Below are 26646 nucleotides of genomic sequence, written 5' to 3'. Positions count from 1 at the left end.
TAACTGAGAAAAAACCTGGCGGAATGCTTTTTGCAAAATTAGTTGCAACATATTTTCTATAGCTGTCATTTCAAGTAAATGACTCAGCTGTTTTAATTAGTCCCTCAAAATACCAAAAAATAAGATGAGGACATATTATAGGCTCATCATCAACGATTCTGTGATTCTGTGATCTCTTATGATCTTTTATCTTCTGGTTGGAAGAAAATTTTAAAAACCCAGAATCTGAAGGACTTTTTAAAAACTTCCATTCCCCATGCTTTCAATACAAGCCACTTTTTGCTGTTTCTAGGATGTCTGCTACCATGCTGTCTTCTGCTATCTTTTCTTTCAAAGATATGAACCACTGACAACTCTTGCTGTCTTCTTTAGGAGATACAGCTACTCAGCATCTGCGAAAATTACATCTTGACTCAAGTCAATTTAATATCAGAGACAAGTGTTCACTGCTAGCCTTGAAGGTCCCAAACACCTATTTATCCATCTTACAGGTATGCTACACAGAGTGACAGCAGCAATCTATGCAGATGGAATTTGGTGTGCCCTACAGACAGAGGTATAAGAGGAACTCACTCAGCCTGTCCTGCTCCATCTGAGATTACAAACAAAGGTTTCAATGATTAAAAAAAAAAAAAAAAAGAAAAAAAAATTCTATCACAAGCACTTCTTCATTAGCATTTAGGGGAAAAACACTTCGCTATGATGTTTAAGAATGACAAGACAGTTTTGGCACGTATTTGCATTTCAGACCCAGTCTCTCTTCATACTAACAGGCTAAGTGTCAAAAGAAGGAGTGACATTACCATGATGTCTAAGTCGAAATTTATTTAATATGAAGAAGTTTACAAATTCACCATGCAATCCACCATGCTCTCAGTCTGGGACTAGCATGACTAGAGTATATCTTTGTGCTGCTTTGCCTCCAATACTCTTCCATCTACAGAGGTCTGAGGGGTTTGTAAACATTACCTAGGATTACTTTTACTGAACACCTGTGAAGAATAAACTGATGACACAGAAGAAGAAACGCTGTGCTTTCTTATTTCCTTTTCAGTTCTCTAACCATGAGACCATGCTTTCTTTCATAACAATTTCGTATAGAAAATGTTGTTTCATCCTAGAAGTCGGCTAAGTGACTGGATTTGACTTTGAGGAACAAATAAATGTGTGCCTTTCTGATTGTCTGATATAATTACTAAAATAGACTTTATAAATTATTGTCAGTACATTTAGAATCAGCAGGAATGCTCTGCACCTATCTGGCAGTTAAAATAGGGGTAGCGTCAGAGAACTTGCAGATGGATTTCTAGTGAGCTTCTGTTGCAGTGAGCTTCTGCAACAAACTCTATCATTCTGTCTTCAATACTGTGCCTATAGAATTGGTGCTTTTAAGAATCTGAACCTCCTTAATGGGGACATATCCATTGCAAGCAAGTCAAACTTACTGAATCCATTAACATCTTGGCAGCTGGAAGAAAAAGCTTCTTCATTGTGAACAGCACTGAGTTTAGTAGAGGTCTTGTCTGAAGTAGCCACAGGACCCATCTCCCTCTGCGTGCTGGTCTGAGTCTCCTTCTGCTTCTTGGCTAGCTTCCTTTAGGGCATTTTGAAGAGGGGAGAAAGCAAGGTCAGTTTCCCTCGGTAACAACAAAACAAAAAAGTAAATATAAAAAAAAAAATCACAATTATCCCACTTGAACTGACATGCAGGGCATGTGGCAAATAGCACGAGAGGAAAACCCACAGCTCTACAATCTAATTGTTGTGGAGTGCTAGGAACATAGTGGTGGAAGCCTGTGACACTGCACTTAGCTGTCCCTCCCAGCAACGTATCTCACACAAACCTGCATCACCCCAGCAGCAGGCGCGCTACAACGTCCTCGGAGAGGGCAACATGGGGACATCTCTGGAAGCCACTCTTGGATGCCCAGAGGGCACTGGATGAGGACAGTGATTAGAGCTGCTCATTAGGAGGCAAACGGGTTGCCGGCACCCGTCCCACGGGGACACTTACACTCCGTCTGAGATTTCCGCTCAATGCTCCAGTGCAGTGTGCAACCTGATGCTGGAACTGGAGTCTTGGAGCAAGACTTTTGTCCTGTCCCCCACCAGAGGAATGAGGACAGCAGCCTGCACTAGGTTTTCCCAGACACCCAAACTGCATTAAGAACTACAGTCAGGGAGGAGCAGGGCAAGTTAAAGGTTGAAGCCATTTCAAAATTGACTATGTCCAGATACGCCTGTTTTGGGAGAATGGGTCTTTTCTTATTCTGAGGAGACATCAAAAAACATTGGCAAGAGCAGCAAACGCTGCCAGCTCTGAAAACAGTAACAAAGCCAAGAATATAAGAGGCTCCTCTTTTGCAAACACAGCTAATAAGAAGAAAATGGAGAAAAGCAGAGAAAGTGAGCTGCTAAGCTTCCATTGACATTTGACTGCCCTGTGCTTCATTCATATCAGGGAGCAAAACTGTTTAAAAATGAATGTGTGACATTCTCCAACCCACACCTTGAAAAAATATCACACAAATCCCTAGCACCAGCAAAGAACTTTGCTTACATGGCTTCCACAGATAAGAAAATAAAACAAAATAAAAGGGAGAAAAACAGATTACTGTAAGTAGGAGCTTTAGTTCTCTTTTTTCCCCGTAACTCAAAGAAAAAAAAAATCCTAACAACTAAATCATTTTGCAAAGAGGTTTTTCTTCACTAAAATGCCATTCTTATGGTAAGTACTACCCATCTTTTAAACTTCATTAGATTCTTAAAAGGATATTCCTTGCAACATCATTCAACAAGCTTTATTTGCTCACAGCAGATGCCTGAATGGCATTTACAAGCAAGTTCAAGCACGCAGCTGAGCCCCAATCCTTTGTGATGGGCCAGCTGCATTCGTTTGCAAGGAAGGGTCAAAGAGAACCAAAACCTGTGTCTGTACCTATGAGAAACTACTATTTAAGGCAAGCTGCATGATCCAGACCAGGATAGCACAGGTTTATGGAGAAATTCCACTGTCTGCTGCAAACTTCTGAACAAATGCATCCATCTCATCTGCTCAACCAGTTAAGGTTCAGCCTTTAGCGGTTTGAATTCAAACCCACAGCTATTCAAATCGGCTGCACAATTACAGAGTGCCGTTTGCATATTCAGCCCTCACAAAATCTCCATGATGTACCTACTTCTGCAGATAAAGATGCAAACGGTGGAACAGGACTCGCATGATGAAGCAAAAAGCTGGCATCTAACAATGTTAAAAGCTTTCCTTTCAACAGACAGCAATGCTAGCACAGTTGGGTTTATTAACCATGGGATACAGCCATGCGAGCCCACTACTTTGCGTGCTGTGGTACCTGAGGTAACAACAAAAGTCTTAGAGTGTATTAACTCTGGTCTGCACTTACTTTAATCCTTTATATTTGCTAATCATACATGGCTATGTGGCTTCTTTGGCAACAGGAATTAAAATTTCTCAGTGGGAAACACTAATCCAAAATGCAGAAATCCTTAATAACAAGCACTCCGGACTGCTGGGGTGAGCCACTACAGGTTACCACTACTGATGTTTAAAAATAGTGAGTCAAAAAGAGTGACCTCCTTAGTAAAACCAGATTAAATTATTTGTGGCAATAATTACCTTCAAGTTCCAATGCCCAGTACCTTTTCAGAAATGCCAAAAAGCTACAAAGAACTGGAACTGACAAACTCATTTTCCCTTTCAGTGAATGAGCAGTAACATGTTCTGCATGTTCTAGGCAGAAAAAAATCCCCCCAAACCCAAGCCCACTACTCCCCAAAGGCCTGCTTACAAAAAAAAGCCCTGTGCAAAGCAGTTCTACCTGGTCCTGTAGAAGACAGAGAGGCCCCTAAAACATTGGCTTGAATGCCTAAAAAGAAAAGGTGACATGAGTTTAAAGTTCTCAATCTAACTCGCATCAGAGCAGTAGCACACACAACCCAGCCGCCTCTCGCCACCGGCTGCCCAAGCTCGCGAGGGTCAGGCTCAAGCACCCCAAAGAAGCCATGTGGAAAGTTGCTCTGCATCTGCCAGCACTATGACTTTCCTTCAACAGTGCGTTATCCACTTCCACCTTCCTCCCGTTCACACCCAAGAACATAAAAATTCTTCATCTAAATTTAGAGGAAGACAGCTCTCTTTTGAGGATTTCCGAGCTAAGCTTGCCAGACACATCAAGGGGCTCACGGTTTCTAAATGTGCCTTTTCTGCCACAGTTACGCGTCTGCATGGAGTGGCAGCACAGGACTAAGCCTATTTGGTCCTTGCCATCATTATAATTCACAGAAAGGATTATAAAATCAAATGTCTAGCACTTTCTAGAATGTTAAGGATATAGCTTAAACCCACAGCTAGGTAGAGGTTTATTTGCCAGCACGTCAAAATGTCTTTGGAATTGGAAAAGCATTTATCTGAGAAGGCTGGTTCCAAAAATAGGACACTTCAAGAGATCTCCATGCATCACTGACAAGCTGCATCAGGGACACGGCTCCCGCTCTCCTCACTGACCAGCTTCCCCCAAACACAACTGCCGCAACAGCAGTCGCTGCATTAGTGTCAATCACGGGCTGACTGCCGGCTGTCGGGAACGCACGCCCGGCAGAGGCTGTCACCGGGCATGGAGAAGACACTTTCTGTCTCATGCATTATGCAGTCAAAAAAGGGAAGAAATACAGGACCAGGCAGACACTTGGAAGCAGTGGCGGTTACAATTAACACACGATGAAGAGACTGAAACGTCAAAATGTCAATAAGGTGAAATTAATGGCTGTTTTACATTTAAGTGTAAGGGAAATGCGCCAAAAAGACGGTAGCAATCCATGGATGGAGTTTACTGGGTTGCCCTTTTCAATTCAATGAAGAAGGTTCATAAGTGAAGAGAAGATGCATATTGGCACTGTACACACAGGAGCGATGAGACAGAAAGGTGCTCAAAGTGGAATAAAAAAATGAAACTAGCTGTATGATCAGGGAGCTGAAGCTGACTGAACTAAAGCAAAGACAAGAACTATTAATAGAGAACCTAAGCTAAGTGTGAATTTTGAAAAAATCATGGAGATTTGATTTAGTTGTTTTTGGAACCTCTCTTCCTAAAAGAGAATAAATGTAAAATGCTGAAACATTTAACAGAAATTGCAGGATTTCCAGCGTAACAGTCAAGGACTGTATCAACTAGAGGACATTTGCTACTACAGCTATAAATCAGAAAGTTCAAGTAATATTTTTATTTTTAAGTGTTTGCAGGATCAGATTCCAGTTTGGTAGAGGTTTGGATAAACTTCAGGAATTATGTTTTAAAAGCAGCTTCAAACATTTTTCTGATTTTTTGTATCAATTCTACATGCATGAATGTTAAATCTCTAAGTGCCACTCCAAAAGAGCTCTTGTATGCTGACAGATTTAATTTTAGATATCTCGCAAGGACGGATTATATATACTATAATGTAGATTTGCATGCACAGGTAATTTAGACATTAGGTATAGATCACGTAAGTTAAACATGAAATTTCCTCCTACAGACAGAAATTGCTTAGTGCTATGATTTCCAATAAGCAGTTTAAGAAGGCTACAAAATCCGATTCCTACTAGATATTTGTGCATAGTATCCTGCCAGGAGGATGTACACCATTTATTGTGAAATCTTCACAAATTCAAGGAAGGCCATGCAAACGCACAACGGGGCGCACTGGTTAAATAGTGCTTCTACCAAGGAGGATTCTCCTCTGCTATCTCTATACTAGATCACAAGCTCCACTTGCATGAAGAGTTTCATGTTGGTGTAATAAAAGGTAGCCCCTACACGTGGCACCATGATCTGCAAGATGCAGAGTAATCCTTTTGCTCTAATTCAGGACTGCTAAAGCCTCTGCTGTAGTACTGTGCCCACTTCTGCAACACTGCACCTCAAATAGCATGCGTACCAAAGGGAGATAGTCAAATGGAGACCAACAACACAGGTAAATCTACAAGGAAAGGCCAAAGGAAGAACAGAGCTTTAATCTAGATGTAGGAAGATCAAATAGAGCTGAAAAGTCTTCAAATACCTGAAAGGGTACCACGACCACAGGGAAGGTGCTCTCCCGGTCCACAGCGGCTGGGGAAAGAGTGATGGGGGCTAAGCTACAGGAAGGGTCGCTCACTTCAGACTTTGGAAAAACTTCATGCAGTAAAGACTGCCCTTCACTCACACAGACTGTGTAGGCAGGCTGTGAAATCTATCACTGGAGGCCTTCAAACACAGAATGACAGGACTGGAGCAGGTGAAAGGGGCAGCACGGCGGTGGCAACAGGGACCTCCTCCCCGCTCCTGCACCCTGCGCTGCCCCGCTCATGCTGGGAACCGCAGTCCTCGTGTCTCCTCATCTAACACCAGTGGGGCTGAGGGACATCCTCTGGCCTAAGCACATCTGCAGGTTACTGCTTCTCCCCACCGTTATAGAGCAAACCCTCTGCTTATCGGTAAGTGCCGAGATAGCTGTGCCTGTACCTTTTTCGTGTCTGCCACAGTGAAGCCAAACTCAGTGTGGGTTATTGCAGGAACGTTTTTTACAGGGTCTGCGAGTGTGTGATAGGACTTGAAAATGCTTCCTTGGGCAAATTAATCCCTGTATTTGTGGAGGACGTTTACCCACAACGGTACCAACTCTGGGAAAGTCAGGTGCACGTAAGAGTCAAATAGGAGAAGAATATATTTGTTTAAACAGATTCACCAAGCACATCCTTCTTCAAAATTTAGGCTAACAGTTACCACAAAGATATGTTCTAAATAAAAGCTCACATACTGCCTGGATCTGTTTTTTTTTTTTTTTTTTTTGGCCTTCATTAGACTGGCGTAACTGCTGATTCATTATTCTGTGCTTCAGCAGCTAATGAAAAATCAGTTTCTTCTGAAAAGTTTGATTTAACAAGCTGACCTGCACAGGCAGATCCCACCTTCCACGGGAATATATGGAGATATTTATGCATGCATGTGTTTATGCAGAATTACACTTGTAAATGAAATCAATGGTTTATTTCTTTTCAAATGCCCCCGCAGAAGTTAGAAATAAATTCAGTACATATATTCTGTTATTTCAAAAAAACGCAGGTATAAATTTAGCCTAATGCCTTTGATAGAATCTCTCCCACCAAGAGAAACTCCTGGCTCAAACTTCTGCAACAGTTACAATTTGTATGAAGTTACAGTGGGAGCTTCATACATTGCAACGGGGCCCTCAGCACTCTTGCCAGATCAGGGATAACGGAAAGCAACCGTCACTGAGAGTCCTTTTCTCATAAACAACATTAAACATTAAACTAAGTGCTTGTAACACATACATGAGTCCATCTACCGCCAGAAGGATTTTTCCTCTGGTCTGATATCACTCTTGATCAAATGTCATTCTGTAATACAGTATGTATGATCAGCAGAAAGAAAGAAAGAAAAAAACACAGAAAAGAAAGCAATGTCAACTTTTCCATTCCTTACCCTTGTGAGGAAATAATATAACATTGATAAGGGCCCTGCAAGGAAAAATACTAAAAATATGTTGTAAATGAGGTGTCTGTCATTAAATGTAAAACCTACTTTAAAGTAGATATAATGCTGTCTATGTTTTACAGTTTCACCCAGGCAAAACAAGAAAAACACTCAGGCATTGCCAGGCCATACTACATTCGCTGCAATGTTATGGCCTATAATTTCAACAGCACAACTTTGAACTGTATCTTACAATGTGTTAAACTAATGGGCAGCGTGAAAGAACTAGCAATTCTGTAGAAATCTCAGGTAAAATTTGTTATAAGCATAAATACAGAGCAAATCCTTTGAACGGTTTCCAGCATCATCCTGATGACAGTGATGTAATCAGTGCATCAGGACTGCAGCTCATAACTCTCCGTCTTTCTCTTCCCATCACAAAGCGAGGAGGATTTAACTAACATACCCTGCACTGGCAGAGCAAGTTCTCTCCAAGGATCTCAAAGTGCCTGCAACTAACTTTTAACAATGGGTATATATATTGAGGTGCACAGAATGATGCCAGTCTTGCATGCTGACCAAGTCAGGAAAAGAGGGCTCCCGGGTTTGTATTTCCACTTAATCTGTGCTAAAGATCTTTACAGCCTTCTCTTTCAGCCGCAGTAATATCCCTTCCCATACGTTGTAGGCAGCTTTTTATGAAGTGCTGCCATGCAAAAATCCCATAGCTATTTACTCAATAAGCACAAAGTAGCATGAAGAGGAGCTTCTCTCAGAAATGAATGAATATTTCTGACTGGCTTCTCTGAAGTTACAGGTACTCTATCATCTTACAGAATCAGATTTTACAGTCCTAGAGAGCAACAGAATGCAAGAGATTTTGGTCCCTAACAAGAAAAAATGGCAACAAAGCAGGTGCAAAAGGGTTAAGAAGAATTATCCGAAAGCAGAAGAGAATTACTCCAAGAAGCACAACTTTGAAGTCCAGAAATTGAAACTAAACATAAAGCAATGTAGTCCATATGGCTGTATTTAAAGGTCTGCCAGCAGATCTATTTGAGAACCTGCTTTTCAACACTGATAACTCATTCAATTCAAATTTGCTTCAGGACTAAAACATTCATATGAGGTCATAGCATGGAAATCAATTCTATTAAAAAAATCTCTCTATATACATATTGCTGCTCTTATTTTCACGACACTTCAAATAAACTTAAATCAAACCTCTTTCTGTTCATAAGAGGCTCTGGCAATTTCTATCAGCTTTGCCTAAGATAGCAATCCTTAGCAATTTAAGATTTTCATCTGCAATCACAATAAAAAATCCCATTTCATGTGGAACGTGAAACTAAATAAAACTTAACCATATGCTCCTTAGCGGATCCTCCTGCTTTCTTCTTTCACCAGTGTCCTTCATACCCTGATTGTTGTTCAGGAAAAAATGAGTCGTTGGTTTTGCCAGATCAGGGATCAGGCCAGACTTTGATCAGAAATCAAACGCTGATACGTACAGCTTGATGCCACTGGAAGTATCGTGTGATGACTACTTAGGCACTGCCTCTACTGTAGTGATGTCCCAGCTAGTAGAGCTCACGCGAGGTGGGATACCTGGAATGCCATGAGCACAGAACTACTAATGATCTCGCCACAGAAAGCTTCGAGTGCTGTGTTGGGGAAATGCAATTATATATTTTTGGCAGCTGGAGCTCCTATCTCCATCCAGTCCTTCAGCAGGTGTTACGAACATCTAAGCTTGCCTGGAGGCACCTCTGACTTCCCTCCACTGTGACATACTGCCTAATAAACATCCACCTTATTAAATCTTTACAGCCCATCACTACTGGCTTCCGCAGCTGCCAAAACTCCGTGCAACCTTACGCTCGGGTGATCTCCAGAGGCTTATTTCTTCACTTTTCTTGAGTCACACTCCTGATCCCTGAAAAAAAGTTCTAACATATGTGATCCATCGAAGCCACTGCAAGATAGCAAAGAGATGGCTTGATGATGTCCTTACTTTCTCTGTAGCAGAGTAATCCTCAGCTGCCTACTTAAAGCAACGCTGTGGCTCAGTTGTAAAAAGGGGTCAGACAGGGCTCAGAATTTGATTCATGGTTCATAAATACATAGAACTCAAAATATAATAAAGCAGGGAACAGTCTGACCACACACTGCCTGCAGGAAGAAGACAAAATGGTAATGGAAGACTGGGGACTGAATTTTATAGGCAACAGCGCTCACTGGTCACAAGGAAACAAAAACAGAGTAGCAGTGCAGACATTTGAAAGAAACATGCAGAAGAGGAAAGGCATTAGCATGACAAGCAACTAGCTAGTAGCACCTATATGCTAAAACTGTCCCCCAATTTAACTTTTATTGAAATCATTCTGAATTTTAACGGACAAATTCTGTTCTTGGAGAATTGGTGTGGCATCTAGAGAAAAGGGAGTTACTCTGCATTTACTGTTATGTAACTGAGCAGAGTCATGCCTCATTAGCGCGGGTTTCAAACGCTGCCCATTTAGGGTCTCTACACAGTTAACAAATGGAAGCGGCTCCTCTTTCAATTATTTTCTGATCTCTCACCTCAAGAAGTAAAATCACTCCAACAGGTACATAAGGAGTCTAATACTTAACTCTTTCACTCTATTCTTCAGAGTTAAACCAACTCATATAGAAAAGAAGGCTGAAGGTCAATGCGCTTCTTGCTCTGACCGGCTGAACACCTTACAGACGTGCCACAGGACAAAGCCATGAGGTCCCGACACAGATACATGTGGGAACAGGCAAAGGAGATTGCCAGGGTTGACAGACTCCAAGGATCAGTAGGACAGACACGGTCATTCGGACAACTTTGTCTATGCCAGAGGCCTGGAAAGTCAGGCAGGTTGATGCTTTTGAGGGAAAGGCTTAGGTATGTGATACGGACCTGCTCCTCCCAAAAGTAGCAGCTGCCTTCTTCATCCCTCCTCGCTGTCTGATGGCAGCAAAGGCATCCAACCCAACTCTCCAGGACTCCTTCTTCACACGATTGCTCCAGTTCTCCTCTCCTCCTGATCCTCTGACAACTATGATCACGGCAGAAACAGCCTGGCCCTGATTTCTTTCCAGCCCCTCAATCGTTAGGTAACAGCTGGCTCTGAAGGTATTATATGTAAAGCATTTTCACATGCCTTAACAACTGCCCAAATTATGCAGCACTGTCATTAGGACTGGAAAGGTGATTTACATCTGAAAATCTGAGGCAACTGAACATCAGGGGTGTAATCTGAGACTCCAGATCATGCAGCTCTAGGAACAGAATCACTCGCTGAGAAAATGTTGACTCCTAGTTGCTGGCTATCAAAAAGAACAAGCCTATTCAGAAACCTTATGTTTTTAAAAAAGCTTATAGTCGAGGCTGAGAAATTCCTGACAACAGCTTTTAGGTGTGAATTTCCCTGCAATCTGGCTACATATGGTGGACAATGAAAAATGGTGCAATTGGGACACTCTGCATTTGTCCATTAGCACGTGAAGAACTGTAAAGGTTAACTGGCATATCTACGTCCATTTGCACAGGTTGTTTGCAGGCACAGTTGTAGATGCAATGGTGAAACAGGGAAAATAAAACAGATGTGAAGTGAGAAAACAAAATGCAAGCTGCTAGAAAGACAAGGATACATGAAAAGGTTAAAAAAAAGAGTGGTAAAAGAAAAGCATACAAGAAAGCACAAATTACAACAGTGAGCATGCTCAAGAAACATCATCTCCAGCTAGGTACTTACAAGTAATAGGAGTAGGAATATGCGTTTCTTCTAAACGTTGACAGCCAGTCAGATGAAGAAAATGTCCAAAAGGAAAAAAAGGAAAAATACATGATTAGATTTATATGAACTCGTAAAGTACCTGTGCTGCCATTTGTACTGAGTTATTTTTGTCCTACACTTTTTTCCAGCAGGTGCATGTGCTTAAGAAACGGATACTGAACTGGAGATGGGAAATAGGGTCCTGTTGCCGCTTCTCCTACGAACTTGTTGCACCACTACGAATAAGTCACTTCCCCTTTTTCTGCCTCAATTGCCCCACATCGAAAGAACAGATAGTGAGACTTACCTTTGTTTGTAAAGTGCTTTCACATTTTTGGAATGGAAAGCACTATGTAAAAGCTATTAATATAAATAACAACAAATAGGAAAGTGACAATGAAAAATGCTGCAACTTTGGAATATTTAGACAATGAACAAACTGTGCACCGACAAACCAAGCCTCATTAAACTCTAAACTGCAAATAGTTTCTTAACAATTCCAGCAACACTACGTATTTAGAGCTGATCTCTGGCTATGCATCAGCTTCCTGTGGCATGGCAACTAAACATTTCCTTTTACAGTTTTCCACAGTAGGCTTCAGAACCTTTTTGATACAGAGCAGCACTACAAAACGAATCATGGCAAGCCGTTACAAGCTAAGCGGGGATGTCTTCTTCCCTTTCAGAACCGGAAAAAAGCTTCTCTGAAAAGGCCGTTGCATTACAGACGTCACACAGGTTACTAAAGGTTAACAGCACGACAAAAGGGAGGGACAGTCTTGGGACAAGGAAAAAAAAACCAACAAAACAAACGTCAACTTATTATACAACTTTGATATTGCATCCGCCCTGAAGACACTACAAATACCAGGAAGCACTTACAAAGTGCAGGCGCTGGGTACAGGGGTTCACTTTAATGGTTGCTCTGAACACAACTTCCATGAGGACACACGGAAACCAGACGCAGTGCACCCTTGGGGTGCGCAACCACCCTCGTTGGCATGGATATACTGAGCTTACCGCCATCTGCACAGTTGCCTTGTCTTACCTTCTCGTGCCGGAAATACCTCCTTCCCCCTTTCCTCATATATTTAATCTGTTGCCCCAGGAAGAGATTTCTCCTGGGAGAAGACAGCTGATTACAAATGCACAGCATGCCTATGCTGCGACGACGTGCATTTTGTCTGGTTGTGGCTCTAGCCATAAACCTGAAATTCAGGCTGTCTGCCTGATCTACCCCAAGCTATTTGCGTGACACCACAAAGTATTATAGCATAATGGTGGGATCCTGTGAAACTCAGAAATTCTGCATGAGACAGCAATACCTCAATTGAAATGCAGTGACTGACCCTGAGCTTCACTATGAAATTCTGAGTTCCTTTGAACCTCTAAGCAAAGGCAAAATCACCAGGATGTGCAAAATGAGAACCAATGCAGCTGAACCCGCCCAGAAAACATCTCATTAAGCCCCCTGGATACGCCAGCATAGTTTCACACAGCACTGCCGACTGTAATCGTTCTGCTGAACAGCTTGTAATATTTTTCTGTTTTTCCCATGTCTCAGCCACCGCACGTATGTGATCACACGAGACACTCACTTCTCATTAAAAAAATGCCTACCCCTCAGGGCAGCAGAGGAAAGTTTGGAAAGACGAACTCCCTAAGGATGGAAAATAAAAGAAGGCAAAGAAATGGAGGATCATATTTACGAAACGGCCATGCCATTTTGGCTCCAATTCTCCCAAAATATACTGCCTAAGACGTGTGCTTACTAAGCAGTATTTGAAAACTAAGTGTTAAAATTGGTTAGAGTTACAGAACACAGAAAACATGACTTGCCCCACCAGGCAACCTGCAAACCCTGCCCATCAAACAGAGAGAACGTGCTTCTTCAATAAGGACACAAAAGCGATAGGGGTCACTGAATATCCAAATACCTCTCTAGTAATTCTATCCTATAGCTCGGGTATGTTCTGCTTAAGAGGCTGTTGGGTTTTACTTAATTAGTTTTAGGTAACAACCTAAATCCTAATCCAGAATAAGAGCTGACTTTTCATAAATGGAACTAATCCGAGACCCTACATAGCCCCAAATCTCCCTTTTTGCTACCAACAGCAGTTTAAAAGACTTATTTACTGTACACCCGTGACAGGCTGTCTGATCCTATTTATTCAGTCCTATACTTAAAGGGGTCACTAGAGGCTTTGTCCTCTCAAGCACACCAGGCTGAGAAGTGTCACACTCCTCACTCCAGGGAAACGCGAGTCACAATCACGGAGGAGTTAAAACTGTCCAGACGGGATCAGAACTGACCAGACTCTAGTCCTTTTCGGGGGCAAAGTCGAAGGGTATTTCCTCAAGAAAAAACGTTTACAAATGCCTTTTTTTCCTTTGTTTCAACGTGTTTTTTTCTAAACAGTCATTTATTATCTATTACACAAAAATATCTAACCAATACTAAGGACAAACAAACAAGCTCCTTAGAGCATTAGCAATGCCTTCATACGATAAATATGAGGTATTTCAAGGTACAGAACTACTAATGAAAGAAGGCTGTGCTGCCTTGAGCTATGTGGGAAATTGCACCCAAGTGGGCACTGATCACCAGCTCACACGCTGCAAATTAACAGGCTAAATTACTTCGCAGCTATTTGTGTGTCCATATCCAGATGCTGATATTGGAGCTGTAAATATGTAACTCATATAGCTAGTGGGGCTCCAAAACCGGGAAAACAAATTGTGTTAACTGCTTTGATTTTAAATACCGTATGACACTTAGTCATACTTAAAGCAGGAATTTATTGTACACATACACACATTTTTTTTTAACGTAGATGTACACATATACCCAAACACAAACATGCTGGAAGGCTTCAGGTGACCTCCAGGGTTCAACTAAAACTTTTTAGATAACACAACACAAAAATCACACTCAATTTTGCAACTGCATAAAAATTCCAGCTGGCTTAATTTAACCTCATACAACTGACTGAACCCTGCAAAACAGTTGGCAGTCCCCAGAAATTTGCAAGAGATTTTGAATATAATCTATGGAAATATGAGCCAGTTCTTACCCAGGCCTTGTATGTGTAAGATTCAAAACAGTATACTTATTTGGTATGTCTCACAAAAGCAAAAAGCAACTTCTGAAGATCTCTCTAATCCTAATCTTAGACCAGTTTCCTTCTTCTCTTAGTGTTTCCCCCCTCTTCTACTCTCTCTCCTTCCTTTGCTCTCTGCACTGACTAACAAAGTACTTAATCCAGGAAAATCAAGTGGGTTGTGTCCATTACTGATGAGCTATACTGCCCTGGACCATGAACAAATGTCACTATGATATTTTCCAGGTCCATTTGAAGGAAATGCCTCCAGTTTGTCTAATTAAATTACTTTTCCACATTGTTGCCTTGCAAGGTAACGCTGTCTCATGCTAATGCCTCGGTGAACTGAAAAGAGGATCTTGTTTTAAAGTAAGGTTAATACAAAACTTGAACCACGAGGTTAAGCTCCTAGTATTTCTGTTTGAGAAAAAGACAAACAACTTTGTTGTTAAACCGTTCGCTCAGACGAGTGTGAGCTTCCAGCCCCGCTCCTCCAGAAGTTCAGATCAATCCATGGTCCAAAGCAGCCTTTCCTTTTATAAAATCTGGTCCCTGTCCGCATTAGTTTACAAATGAAATGAGCCTGGCAAGCTTAAGTTCATCTTCAGGGAACATTTGTCCATATGTACTTCCAAGGCTTGATTTGCCGTGAGCTGTGGTGTCTGTTCAAGAGGAACCCAAAACGCCACAGTCAGCAGGTCTCTCAAGGTGCGCCGGGCAGACCTGCAGAATGCCAGTCTCCACAGCCTCTTTGGGCACTGTTTGCTTCTAAATGGGAAAAGACTTTTGAAGTCGATAAGCACGTTTATTTCTTATAACAGTACCTATTCTAGTGGGTAACTGTGAATGACAGCAAACAGGCAAAGAGAATTACACACTGCAGTCTTGAAGAAAGGTGTCCAGGTTAGCAGAGTCTATGCCAAAGCCAGACGTAGTCAAGCTTTCTCCGTGGGATATCACAACCCAATTCATTCAACACCGCTGCTGCTGGAAGGAGTCCCCAGGGGAACACGCGCGATGTAGTAGGGACCAGCTCAGGGCAGCAATAGCTCAGGAGCGTTTATGTCAAGCTCCACTGTACACTGCAAAAGGACCCCAGATGCCAGTCCCGAGAACTCGTCCTGCATCATAAGTGTTTCCATTCCGGGTTTGTTTGGTTTGTCGGTTTGAATGAAATATTAACTCACGCTGCACCTCTCATATAGCTGAAACATCGTGAAAATCAGATGTTGAAAAACCTAGATTTTGATAGATCTGCCCATCATTTACTTATCCGAGTTAAAAGTGCATCAGAAAAAACTACTGGAAAAATCCAGTTATTTTGCATACCTGCTAACTAAACTATATAATATGGTCTCTAGGTTTCCTCCTTACCCCTAATGAAGGTTTGCTGTATTACACAGCAAACATGTATAGTCGATTTAAAAAAAAAAAAAAAAAAAAAAAACCTTTTCAATCTAACTAAGCTGTGAACTTCTATTTTTGCTTTGAAGGATTCTTACTTATTGATGACCTAGCTTTTTGCTGGTTCTCCAGTTTCCAGTGGAAGACAGAAGATTAAGCAGAAATGACAATCATGGGATCAAGATATTTCCATATCGATGCATTCATCAGAACCAGAACAATAAAGATCTCCAGACTGTTTGGAGAAAATTAATTGCCCACAGTTCTACTTCTGAGAAATTCCTTAACTGTTTTCAAACTTACAAAAAAAAGAAAAAAAAGGAAAGGAAAAACTGGCTGCTATCACTCCGTCTAGCTGTAAGAGTGCCACATTAACATTTTTAAAGGTGTGAAAGACAGTTTGGGAAGATGAGTTTTATGTGAAATCTGATGACACAGAAAAACGGCCTTCGGTGAACAGCTAAAGGAGATACTGTAGCGTACACAGGACTGGCTTTTAAAAAAAGGCTTAAAAAAAAAAATTAACATTGAGATTCTGTTCTGTACCTGCAGCTAGGTGGCCAGCTTTGTTTCCAAAAATCCTGAAAATGAATCCATGGTCTACTGCAATGAAGATTTGGCTTTGGGATTTCCTTCCTGATCAGAAGATATTGCAGACACCCTTCAGAGAGGAACAACCTTCCTGTGTTTTAATGCCTCCCTTTTTTAATGCCTCCCTTTATTGCCACTGAAGCATTCACGAGTATACGTACACTGGCAAATTAGGCCACTTCCAAGTTCTTCCTGTTTCAAACTTTTAACTCCACATTTGAGAAAATTCCTTTGAAGAAAATGAATGTTATCTCCATAGCATTTAAAGTATATTTCAAATTTCACTTCCATACATGATTTTATAAAGTTTCATCCCCCTATAAACTATAATTCTCAGAAAGACTTCTAACCCTCAGCAAGATGTAATATCCCCGCTGAACACTAGCTGCAAATAAATTGCTGTGTGAAAATATGTGCCATCAAGGCTCACTTGGGAACAAGACCCTGTTCTAGACATGAATACAGGCTTTTGATTAAAGAACAAAATAATAAAATTGAAAAGAAATTTTCTTCAGCTCTCTTTACTGCCTTTTGTAACCAGTCATTAGGCAATTTCACGGGAACACAGGGTACCTGCGTTACTCCTTTGAGCTAGAATGCAAAATAATAAATATAAAAAATATAGATACAACCAACACATTTTAAGTAAAAAATAAACAAGCTGAAGAAATGTGCAAAGTACAGAGAGACTCCATACTGCTAGGCAGCTCAATTTCCATTTTATGCCCCCTTTTCACATATGCTCACGCATGCACTGTTATGTGAAGGTCTGAGATTGCTTTATAAAACCTCTCCACCTTTCTTGGAAGTATTTTTCACTCCTCAGCTTTGTTTTTTGCAGTGGGATAAAAGGACCTGCTTCATACCAGGAAATTTTTCTGGCAAATTCTCATCCAGTGCCTCGAAGTCCCTATTTCCAAGCCTTTATTCTAGTCCCTAGTGACTACTCTGCATCCAAGCAGCAACCCAGATGCTGCAAGCAGCTTTACTGCTATAGTCCTGGGCCCATAGTGGACAACCTCAGCAGTGCTTCCTTCACCTTCTGTCCCCTCCGCTATCTTCTTCTCCAGCTCCTTTAAGCTTTTCCGTAATCTCACTCACTCTCCTGTTCTCATCTCTAATTTCTTACTTCTCTGTTTTTTTCAGTGCTCAAGTCTGTCCAGTTTTCAAATCTCACTATCTTCTTGTCTGTTACCGCAACTCTTTTCTTCCCTTGAACAAATACACATGTATCCTGCTCGCATCTAATCTGAATGGAACAGCTTTGACCACATTATCTTCCCTCCCTCTACCTTTTACTGTATTCCTATGCTAGCTTCAACTTATAACTTTGAATACGAGCTACTTACCGTCATTTTCAAGGATCTTGATGCCTCACCCCCTCCCTACCTATCACTTCAGAAGATACTATTCTTGTCTCTGTTGGCTGTGAGCTCTCATCACTATGAGCCTGCAGTGGGCATTTGAGTTTTCTCCTGTGCTTTATTTGTTAGTTCTCTGTAGATGACTGTAAATATATCACATTATTTTAAGACAAAATCTGGTTTTCCCTCTGCCGTTAAAAAAGAAATCTTGTCTTTATTAGACTACACCTGTGATGAGTGCAGGGGCTAACATGCTGACTTCCATTACCTTGTTTTCTCTTTGTATCTCCCTGTTCACCTTCACCTGCTGTTCCTTCTCTTAAATCATTAACTCTCAGGAGTAACAACTCTTCCCGTGTTGTTCATGCAGTATCTGGCAAAACAGGCTTCTCTTCTGTGACCACGATTTCTTAGTGGTACTGTTATGTGCATAAATACTAACAGCTGCCCCCTGCAACCTAAAAGGAATATTTTATCTCGACTAAATTTATTCTTCCTATTGAGATAACAGCACTCCAGCCAGGAGATCCAAGAAGGAAGCAAAGCAGAAACTTACCTTCTCTTGATGGTAAGCATTGCTCCTAAGAGGATAATAACAAACATCAGAAGACCAGCTATAACTCCGGCCATTTTCACTGTGCTGTCAACTTGCTTTTCTGGTTCCACTGCATTGGAATTCTGGGTGGAAGCTCCTTAAAAGATGGAAGGAGAGGAAGGAGGAGATAAAAAAAAAAAAGAACTTGTAGAAAAAACCTGAAATGATCCAGTTTTAATATTCATTTCAAAGCCTAATGACATACTTGCAACCTAATTGCAATAGACCAATTGTCCGTCTAACCTAATCCTTTGCCTTTAATAATGGCAGATATTTCCAAGTAAAGTGCAAATCCCAGGGTAACGCAACTGACAGTAATATTTTACAATATTGTACTGCAATGGGGTATTTATTCAGCATACCCAGAAGCAGGAGGATTATTAGAAGCAGGTACAATTATCATTTCAGTTTAAGCAGAGATGCAATCCTTACTCATTGAAATAGTGAATGTAAAAGTCTGCAGTGAAATATCCTGTAATAGTTTTGCAGAATCATTTTTTTTCTTTTAGAATCAGGATGCATTGGTATATCTCACTACACTGGAGTCTTGGCTTTTACAAATATGTAATCACAATTATGCATGTAACAAGTGTTAATCTAACCCACAGAGCATCCTCTTCACCTTCTCATCTATTCTATGCATGAGTTCTTCTCTGGCCTAGGCAAGATAACGTGATTTCTATCTCTATTAAAAAAAAAAAAGGATAGCCTTACACACCTAAAAATAAAACATATTTAGAAACTTATTATTTGTAAAGCATTTTCTCTTTTACTTACTTGTCGTGATCTGACTTCAAGGTTCTGTTACTCCTGCAATAACTGCAGAATGTGACCCTCTTCCCTGCTGCTAGGACCACTCATACAGTGCTTATTATATACCTTGAGCCTGCTGACTTTGCTACCTGCTGTACAGAATTTTTTCCAGATACAGCTTAAAGCACGGAGTTTGATTTAGAAAGCCTCACAAGATCTGAGTCATGGCTATTCTAAAGGCTAAATGACCCTATTTTTGTTATAGGCCTAGTATACTTAACTCCTGGAAAGAACATTGCTATTGAATTTGATGAAGTTACAAGAATTCATGTTATGTGAGATCACAGTCTTATCTTGGGCTTTACCTTGACTGTTGAATTCAGCCAAATCTTCCTCTACAGTTTGAACATGGTAGGAAAAGGGAATTAAAGGTGAAAAGAGAGAGCTGTCATCAGAAAACTGTCATGTTTTGCTCTTCAACACTCTGTGTTGTTGACTTCCAGGAAAAGCTGAATCAGTTCTGTTCATGAAGCCAGACGCTTAGGGACATGAGATGCAACTGAATCAAGTTTTTGGTGAGACAACAGAAAGCCTCACTAGGTTATTCTTGTGACCATTTGCTACTTGTTAATCTGCATGTTTCAGAAGGTCTCTGTCTGCAAACATGACTCCCAATGGTTACCATAATCAAATCGAGGAACTGAATACAGAACTAATATACTCTCAACAGGGCCTGAGCTGATGGACTGCAGGGGGATGAGGAGCTGATCCTGAACAAAGTAGGAAATTCTCCTCTCAATCGTATCTTGAAGAGTAAATATAAAACCACGAAACATAAATGCAAGACAAGAAAACTAACTGCTTCCAATTATAAAGATACAATTTTGTTTTCCCTAAAGCTGAACTGTTGACCTAGTTTACTACAGCAAAACACAGTATTTAACCAAGCAAAAGTTTTCTTTGCTGTTTGAAGAACACACATGATTTTCAACTTTCTGTCCCTGACCACTCTACTGATCTGCTATGTGTTGTGTTTTTCTATTCAATTAGAGCTCACTGGTAAACTTTTGTGTGCACATCTCTGAAAAGCATTAATGGGACTCCATACGGTACTAACTGCATATTACCATCTATGTTTGGCAACATCTCTGGCAATCTTGGAGCAAAGCTCTCCAAGAGATGAACTATATCCCATCCAGACAGGTAACCCTGACATTGCCACACAACAACATAAGTGATAAAGGTGCAAATTTTATCTTGCAAATGGCTAAAACTATAGTTATTTGACCTGAAACTCAGAGGTACTCCCAGTTAACCTCCACTTGAGTCCCAGTTACTCCTATGATCATAAGTGACAGGTGTTGACAAACGGTTTTCTAGAACAAACAGCAAAGTCAGACGCCCCATTTTTGTACCATGTCCTCATGTACTGTGAACCATGTTAAGAAAGCCAGAATATGCTGTCAGCTCCATCCTCTAATTCATTAGATTGGTTTGATTCTGCCAGGCTGTTGCTTATCACTACAGGCAATGAGAGGTTAGTGTATTTTTTTTTTTCCTTCCCATTGTAAACTACTGCAGTTTTAGAGAATAAAGGCTGATTATCCATCCTGACACCTACACACTATGGTGACTGATTCACTTGAAACTCCTGTATAACTCTATCTATCTTGGCAAAGGCCAACAATTCCTTTAGGCTACTAGTCCAACCATTTGTAAGTTGTCTCTGCTAATAGTGTCTAGGAATTGATAATATGACAGTGCCAGTAAATTCCCGAGCCTCAGGATTCTTAAAGCTCTGCAGTGAAACAGTCCTCTGAAGGAGCTCATTGCTTTCCTGCCATTCTGGGGGATTATTTTCCTGGTAGATGCCTAAATCTCTCATGGTTAGTTGCTCTGCCACCTGCACTGCACCAGCTGTCCGTACCCAAGAGCATTTCTATTCTAGTAGTGGGAGGTCTGCAAGCCACTGCTGCCATTGCAGAAGATGACTTCTGCTGCTCTCAACTTCTACGTATCTCCTCGCCTTCAACACTTTTTCAGAATTAAGTTTTGTTTCTCTCCTTCACATGTGCGCATAAAAATCTAAAAATCTGCGAGCAAAGAAGCCCATAAAAACTGCTCAGATGGCCATTTCACACAAATGTCTTTAAATGGCCTCGGAAAGCTCTGCATTACTGTACTTGAGGGGACAACCTTTCCTTTCTAAAAAGCAATGTTTCTATACTGCTGATATCAAAAGGGAAAGAAAATAAACTATCACCCTAGTTTCTGATGGTGATTTCTACCACATTTCTTGGGATAAATTGTTTCTCATACCTGAACCTGGATGCTGGAATTATAGGACACAGGACAGGTCAGCATTGCTATTACTGTGTGCATTTCAGGAGCACCCAGAGGCCCCTATTAAGGTCAGGACCCCATTACATTATACTAGCATGAAGTAGGACAATCTTTTACCCTAAGCTTACTTTCTTAATAGGGTAGGCAAGTGACAGAAAAGACACAGCCAAAGAAGTCAAGAACCCAGGTCCCTTGTTTCCCTGTCTGTACATTATCCACTACACCAAGCTACTTCTTTCAGAGATATATATTTATGTACTTTGTTCGGTGCAGCCTACAAACTGTGCAGTCCCAAAAGCTTGACCAGAATCTGACTTTCACAGGCACCAGCATTCACCCAGCCCTATTTTACATTCACAGCTACTTGAAGATTTTAATCCTCTCCCACAGACCTCATTCTGTTTTTTCAGTCCCTTTCAAGATCCCCAAACACAGAGATCTGGCATCTTGCTCCTAGACAGAGCACGGTGCCAGCAGCACAGTCATGAGAGAGACAATTCTCAGCACATGGCAGAGATGCAAAAAGCACAAAGCAGGGGAAATGGGTTCTTTTGCAAAGTTGTTAACCTCATCAGCCTGCAGGAAGTCAGGTTAATTGATCATCAAGCAATGCCTGTTTTAATAATGCACTCACAGGTACCCAAGGTCTAATCCAGCTATCCTGTTACTGAGGCTGTAATTCATAGATACCTAAATACCAGACTAGTTCAGTAAGGTGCAACTACCGGAAAAATGGTTTTCTGTTGTGCCAGATGGTTACCTTTCTACAGCTCCTTGGGTCTTTCAAGCCTTTAAATTCCTCCTTGCTTTATATCATGGTTAAAGCTGTCAGAGCAGTGGCTGAAATTTAGTAATCCACTTCTTAGGAACAGGAATTTTGAAATCCCAAATGAATTTCACTATGAAGGGCTGCCACGTGTATTCCAGGGTTAAATCTTTCAGGGGGTTTCTGCCATCTGAAAGTGTTTCTGTCTACAACGAAGAAGAGCTGATGTGTTCAGCTTCTTCACCTGCTGGAAGATGGTTTTGCAGGTGATTCCAGCAACCAAATCTCAAGGTTTTACCAGCTGCTACTAAAGAGGAGAGTATGCCTCTCTCAAAATATTAAGAAACTGAAAGACCATCCACTTAACAGCAAGAATTCATATGTAGCGCTATACAAATCCGGAGTGATTCATATGTTCACTAAATTCTCTTAATGCTCATGCAAGGTAAGTAATAAATTATGCTCCTATCTGCTTTACAGAACTGGACAGAATTAAGGTTATGCCTTTGGCATTATAGCTACTCAACAGCAGAGCTAAGGACCGATGTCTCCTGACTGACACCCTGCGGTAATTGCATCAGGTGACACAGCCTCACACAGACAGGAAAAAGTCAAGGAGAAACAGAAATGGCAGCTAGGTGAAAGAAAACACCATGGCAATCTTTCACCCAGCAATTTATGGACAGCCACATTATCTGAAAACCGTAAGCCACCAGGTGTGAAGTTACCTTCTCAGAGGAGGTGACACACTGAAGAACATCCATGAATGGATGATTATTGAGCACATGTTGCTAAGCAAGGCTGATAAGACGAGTTTCTTCCATAAAGCCTGTTATACAAACTCTAATTTGAAGCATTCCTTATTTAAAGCAGCAATTACAACATTGCATTAAAAATGTAACTGGCAGGGAAAAAAAATAAAAAGAGCCATAGGCATATTCCTCCTCCATAGGCAGGAGGAAAAGACAAGTAAGTGAGATTTCCAAGTGGGGAGGCAAAAAGAAAAAAAGATGCTTAGTCCTGTGGTGGAAGCAGTACCACAACCAGTAGCAGTGTTACTGCATTGCAGAGAGAGGTGCTGGATCCCACAAGAGAGGAGAAAAAAACCAAAAAGGCTATAGGAATTGCTGAGCCAGACCCCTGGGATGGGGGGAAAGGGCCACGCAAGAGTGAATAATGGAGCATCAAAGTCAGAAGCAACCAAATGATGGGAGTTTCAACCACAGCTGGGTGACAGGAAGACCCAGAAAGGGGAAAAGTAAGTCTGGTGAAAACAAGGATTGATCTTAAATTTATAGCACCTAAGAATACCACTCCCTCAGGTAGAAAGTCACTCTTGAGACAAAAAATAATCAGAAAAGTGACTTCACAACAGTATTTAACACAGAAGAATTAATGAAAAATAATGGGTTAAAAATTCATTATGAGTTAAAATCAGCTACTCAGTCAGAGTAATTTCTTTGCAGCACATGCTAACTAGGCAGCATGCAAAAGGTAAAATTTTCTAATAGACCTAGAGGCTTATTTTCAAAAGAGAATTATTCTCAAATCACTTGTAAACATGGTTTCCTTTTCTTTCTTTCTTTTTTTTTTTTATGCTGTTTTCTATGCTAGCGGCCTACAAATGAATATAGCATCTTTAAATGCAGAAATATTTTCCCTTGCATGTTTAGATCTTGATTATATCTGCACCTCTGACAACATTGTCTCTGAGACCCAAACACAAGGGTACACAGACAGGTATGCGCAACTCGATAACATTAAGATAGTGGTGGAATGGCATCGTTTTATATCTTGAGCTGTTAGCTAGCACATTAAGCAGCAAAGGCCCTCCTCTGTTTTGGCAGGCCCACACTCAGGGTTATGCGAGATGGGCTGGTTTGCACCCTGCCGCAAGGTGCCAGAGCACTAGCGCCAGAGATGCGACGCGGGCATTTCTGTACATCTTCAGGGAACAAAGTGAGACCGTGGATCCAATCTGAAAGACAGCTTCTACTTTGGCCATTTCTTTGACTGTTGCAATCCCTTGCAAAAAAGAAACATAGCTAACACTATCATTACATGTAACATCACTATACCAATTTTCTGTCTCTGGGTGCTGAAGCCTGCAAACAGCAAAGGCCTCTACTTTCAGGCTTAAGACTACAATGAGACATTCTCATTTTTTTCAAAAAAGCTTAAAAGGAATGGAAACAATTACGACAGTCAAAAGCTTTCAAACATATTCTAAGTGGAGAGAAGCAGCAAGACAGAGTAACCTTGGCGAGAATGAAAGACCAGAATTTATACGAGGGATTATCAGGCAGCCAGGTTGAACTGGTAGGAGGATGAGGGTAAACACACAGCAAGGAATCAAGATTAGTGTTACTAAACTGAATGAGAATTAAAAAATAGCTCTAAGAAAATAATTGATTCTGGAGATTCCAGTCAAAACCACCATACAAAGGCTTTTCTTCTCTCTTTCTGTTCTTCTTCCCCTCTCTTTAGAACAGAGGCACTTAATTTGTGCTAAAGGCAGATATACGGTCCCCAAGAATGAGAAAGCTTATTACATTTTCTTGAAAGAGGAGCTCAGATAAAGAGCAGCTGTTGTGACGTCTACAAGCGATGGGATGGTTCGGAAGCTGATAGCACATTTCCATTGAAACTCTCCACTTGTGCAGAGCTATTTAGAGGTAAGCTTTAAATTATAAAAGTGGAGAAAAAGTAAAACTCCTGTTATCACAGGGCCAAATTTACAGATGTGACTTAATTCTTGTGTGGTGTTAAATAGAAATAGGGAGGTGAATCTTTTCAGTGATAAAGGCAAAAACATTACAGTGCACAAATAATTGTTTGCACAAGGCCACTTCTCATTAAGTACTTACTTTGTTTTTGTCAGGGTTATCATTAAAAAGCCACAGCCAGACCAGCTGCAAAATTACAAAGCCAGTCAGCAAAGTCCAGAGGCAGATATAAAACGAAAACTGAAATGAAGCCGCCTTTCCTGTCTGGCTGGTCGAAGCTGCTCTAAGTACCATCACGGTCTAAGAATACAGGGTCCTGTAAGACTTCACATTCGAGCTGAAAGACTAGCATGCAGCGGAGGACACCCACCATCCTCCCATAAAAATGGACTCATATGGCCAATGCATTAGGGAGTCTGTGTATACACACACTGTGCTCTGCATAAAACAGTGGCAAACTTTCTGTCAAGTTGAAGTAGCATTTTCCCACATGTCTCAGAGGAAATCTTATTTTCCTCTACAGCATTATTAAGAAATGGTCTATCCCATACCTACCTCTCCTGTCACACGTTCTAATGCTACTATACGGTTTTCAGATGTCCAGTTCCTGAAAGAAATTGAGAACCTAATGCATTAATAATAACCCTGTCTGTTTCTGAACGCGGGCTGGTTGAGAAATCTATTTAAGGAAACAGAAGTATAATGAATTAGTAATAGCCTTGGGTTTGTCATGCCTTTGAAAGTGCTATGTAAGGACAGTGACAACGATAATCTGTTCATGAAAACCTTTTCAGCTGATTCACAGCAGAGGAACAATGGCTGATACACCTAATAAAGTACCTCCACATATAGGGAAACGGTGAAGAAATGTTGACTATCCAGTATCTCGATGGAAAAATGTGAGGGTTAGGAACATGCATCTCTACCGTCTTCTAAAATGTAACTATCTTCTGGCTTTGATGCCCAGCTACTGCTGTTTTTTCCTCATTTGGCTGACCACTGATTCAGCTGTAAACAAGGGTGCCTCTACAGCCCACCAGCTGTGACCACAACACAACCCAAGGATCCTTTCACACCAGGCAGTTCCTGCTGGATGGGGACAACAACCTCCAGAGCACGCTGGGCAAACCCCTGACTACTCTGATTCCCAGAGCTTGGCTCACACAAAGATACTGAATTCTATCCTGATCTAAAATCCCTTCTTTTCTAAGTAACCTGGAGCATCCCAGCTGTGGCTGCTTTGAAGTGATTAGCAACAGCAGACTGAAAATACCTATCCCAAATCTTACCTTAAAACCTTGGCCTCACTTTGCCCTCTGATTATGCTAACTGGGGAGCCCTAGACTGGGGCCTGTCACTGCAGCAGAGCTCTGGAAAAGGCAGATGTCCTCTAGATACTGGGCTGAGGTCAGCAAACTCAGTTTACCTGTAGCCTCATCCAACTCTGCACCAAGTTCTTCAATAACTCAAAGTTGGTTCATTAGCTCATTGGGTTAAGGAAACCCCCAGAATAGACGTTTTAAATCCCTCTACGCAAGTCTTGATACTAAATGTGATGAAAATGAAGATGTTTGCTAGTTAGATGGGCATTCAAATGCCAGGAAGTTTGATTTCTCCTCCCAGCAGGGAATATTTTTCAGTAGGAGCAACATAAGTGTGCCTGTTATTAACATTTAATTATGGTGATATGTGAACCTGTGCTCAAAAATAACTTTTGGAAGGCAGAGACTTGTTCAAGGAAAAAAA

At 41.1% G+C, this 26646-nt stretch overlaps 1 protein-coding gene across 14 annotated transcripts in view; it reads right to left on the bottom strand.

Moving 5' to 3' along the window:
- PTPRT (protein tyrosine phosphatase receptor type T) overlaps positions 1–26646 on the bottom strand; it is a 469240-nt gene that overhangs the window by 52357 nt on the left and 390237 nt on the right. For 8 of the 14 annotated variants that reach the window (XM_068912399.1, XM_068912396.1, XM_068912402.1 and 5 more), the window contains 4 exons: positions 18274–18409; positions 11237–11266; positions 3837–3884; positions 1446–1594 (listed from right to left, as the gene is read on the bottom strand). In XM_068912399.1, the coding sequence (XP_068768500.1) occupies positions 1446–1594; positions 3837–3884; positions 11237–11266; positions 18274–18409 (363 nt within the window). The remainder of the gene's footprint in view (positions 1–1445; positions 1595–3836; positions 3885–11236; positions 11267–18273; positions 18410–26646) is intronic. The other 6 variants (XM_068912406.1, XM_068912401.1, XM_068912403.1 and 3 more) reach the window with 1 other exon arrangement.

The sequence above is a fragment of the Struthio camelus genome, chromosome 18 (assembly GCF_040807025.1).
Source record: "Struthio camelus isolate bStrCam1 chromosome 18, bStrCam1.hap1, whole genome shotgun sequence".
Taxonomy (NCBI): Eukaryota; Metazoa; Chordata; class Aves; order Struthioniformes; family Struthionidae; genus Struthio; species Struthio camelus.
Note: the sequence above shows the minus strand (reverse complement) of the source record. Positions and strands in the feature narration are given on the sequence as shown.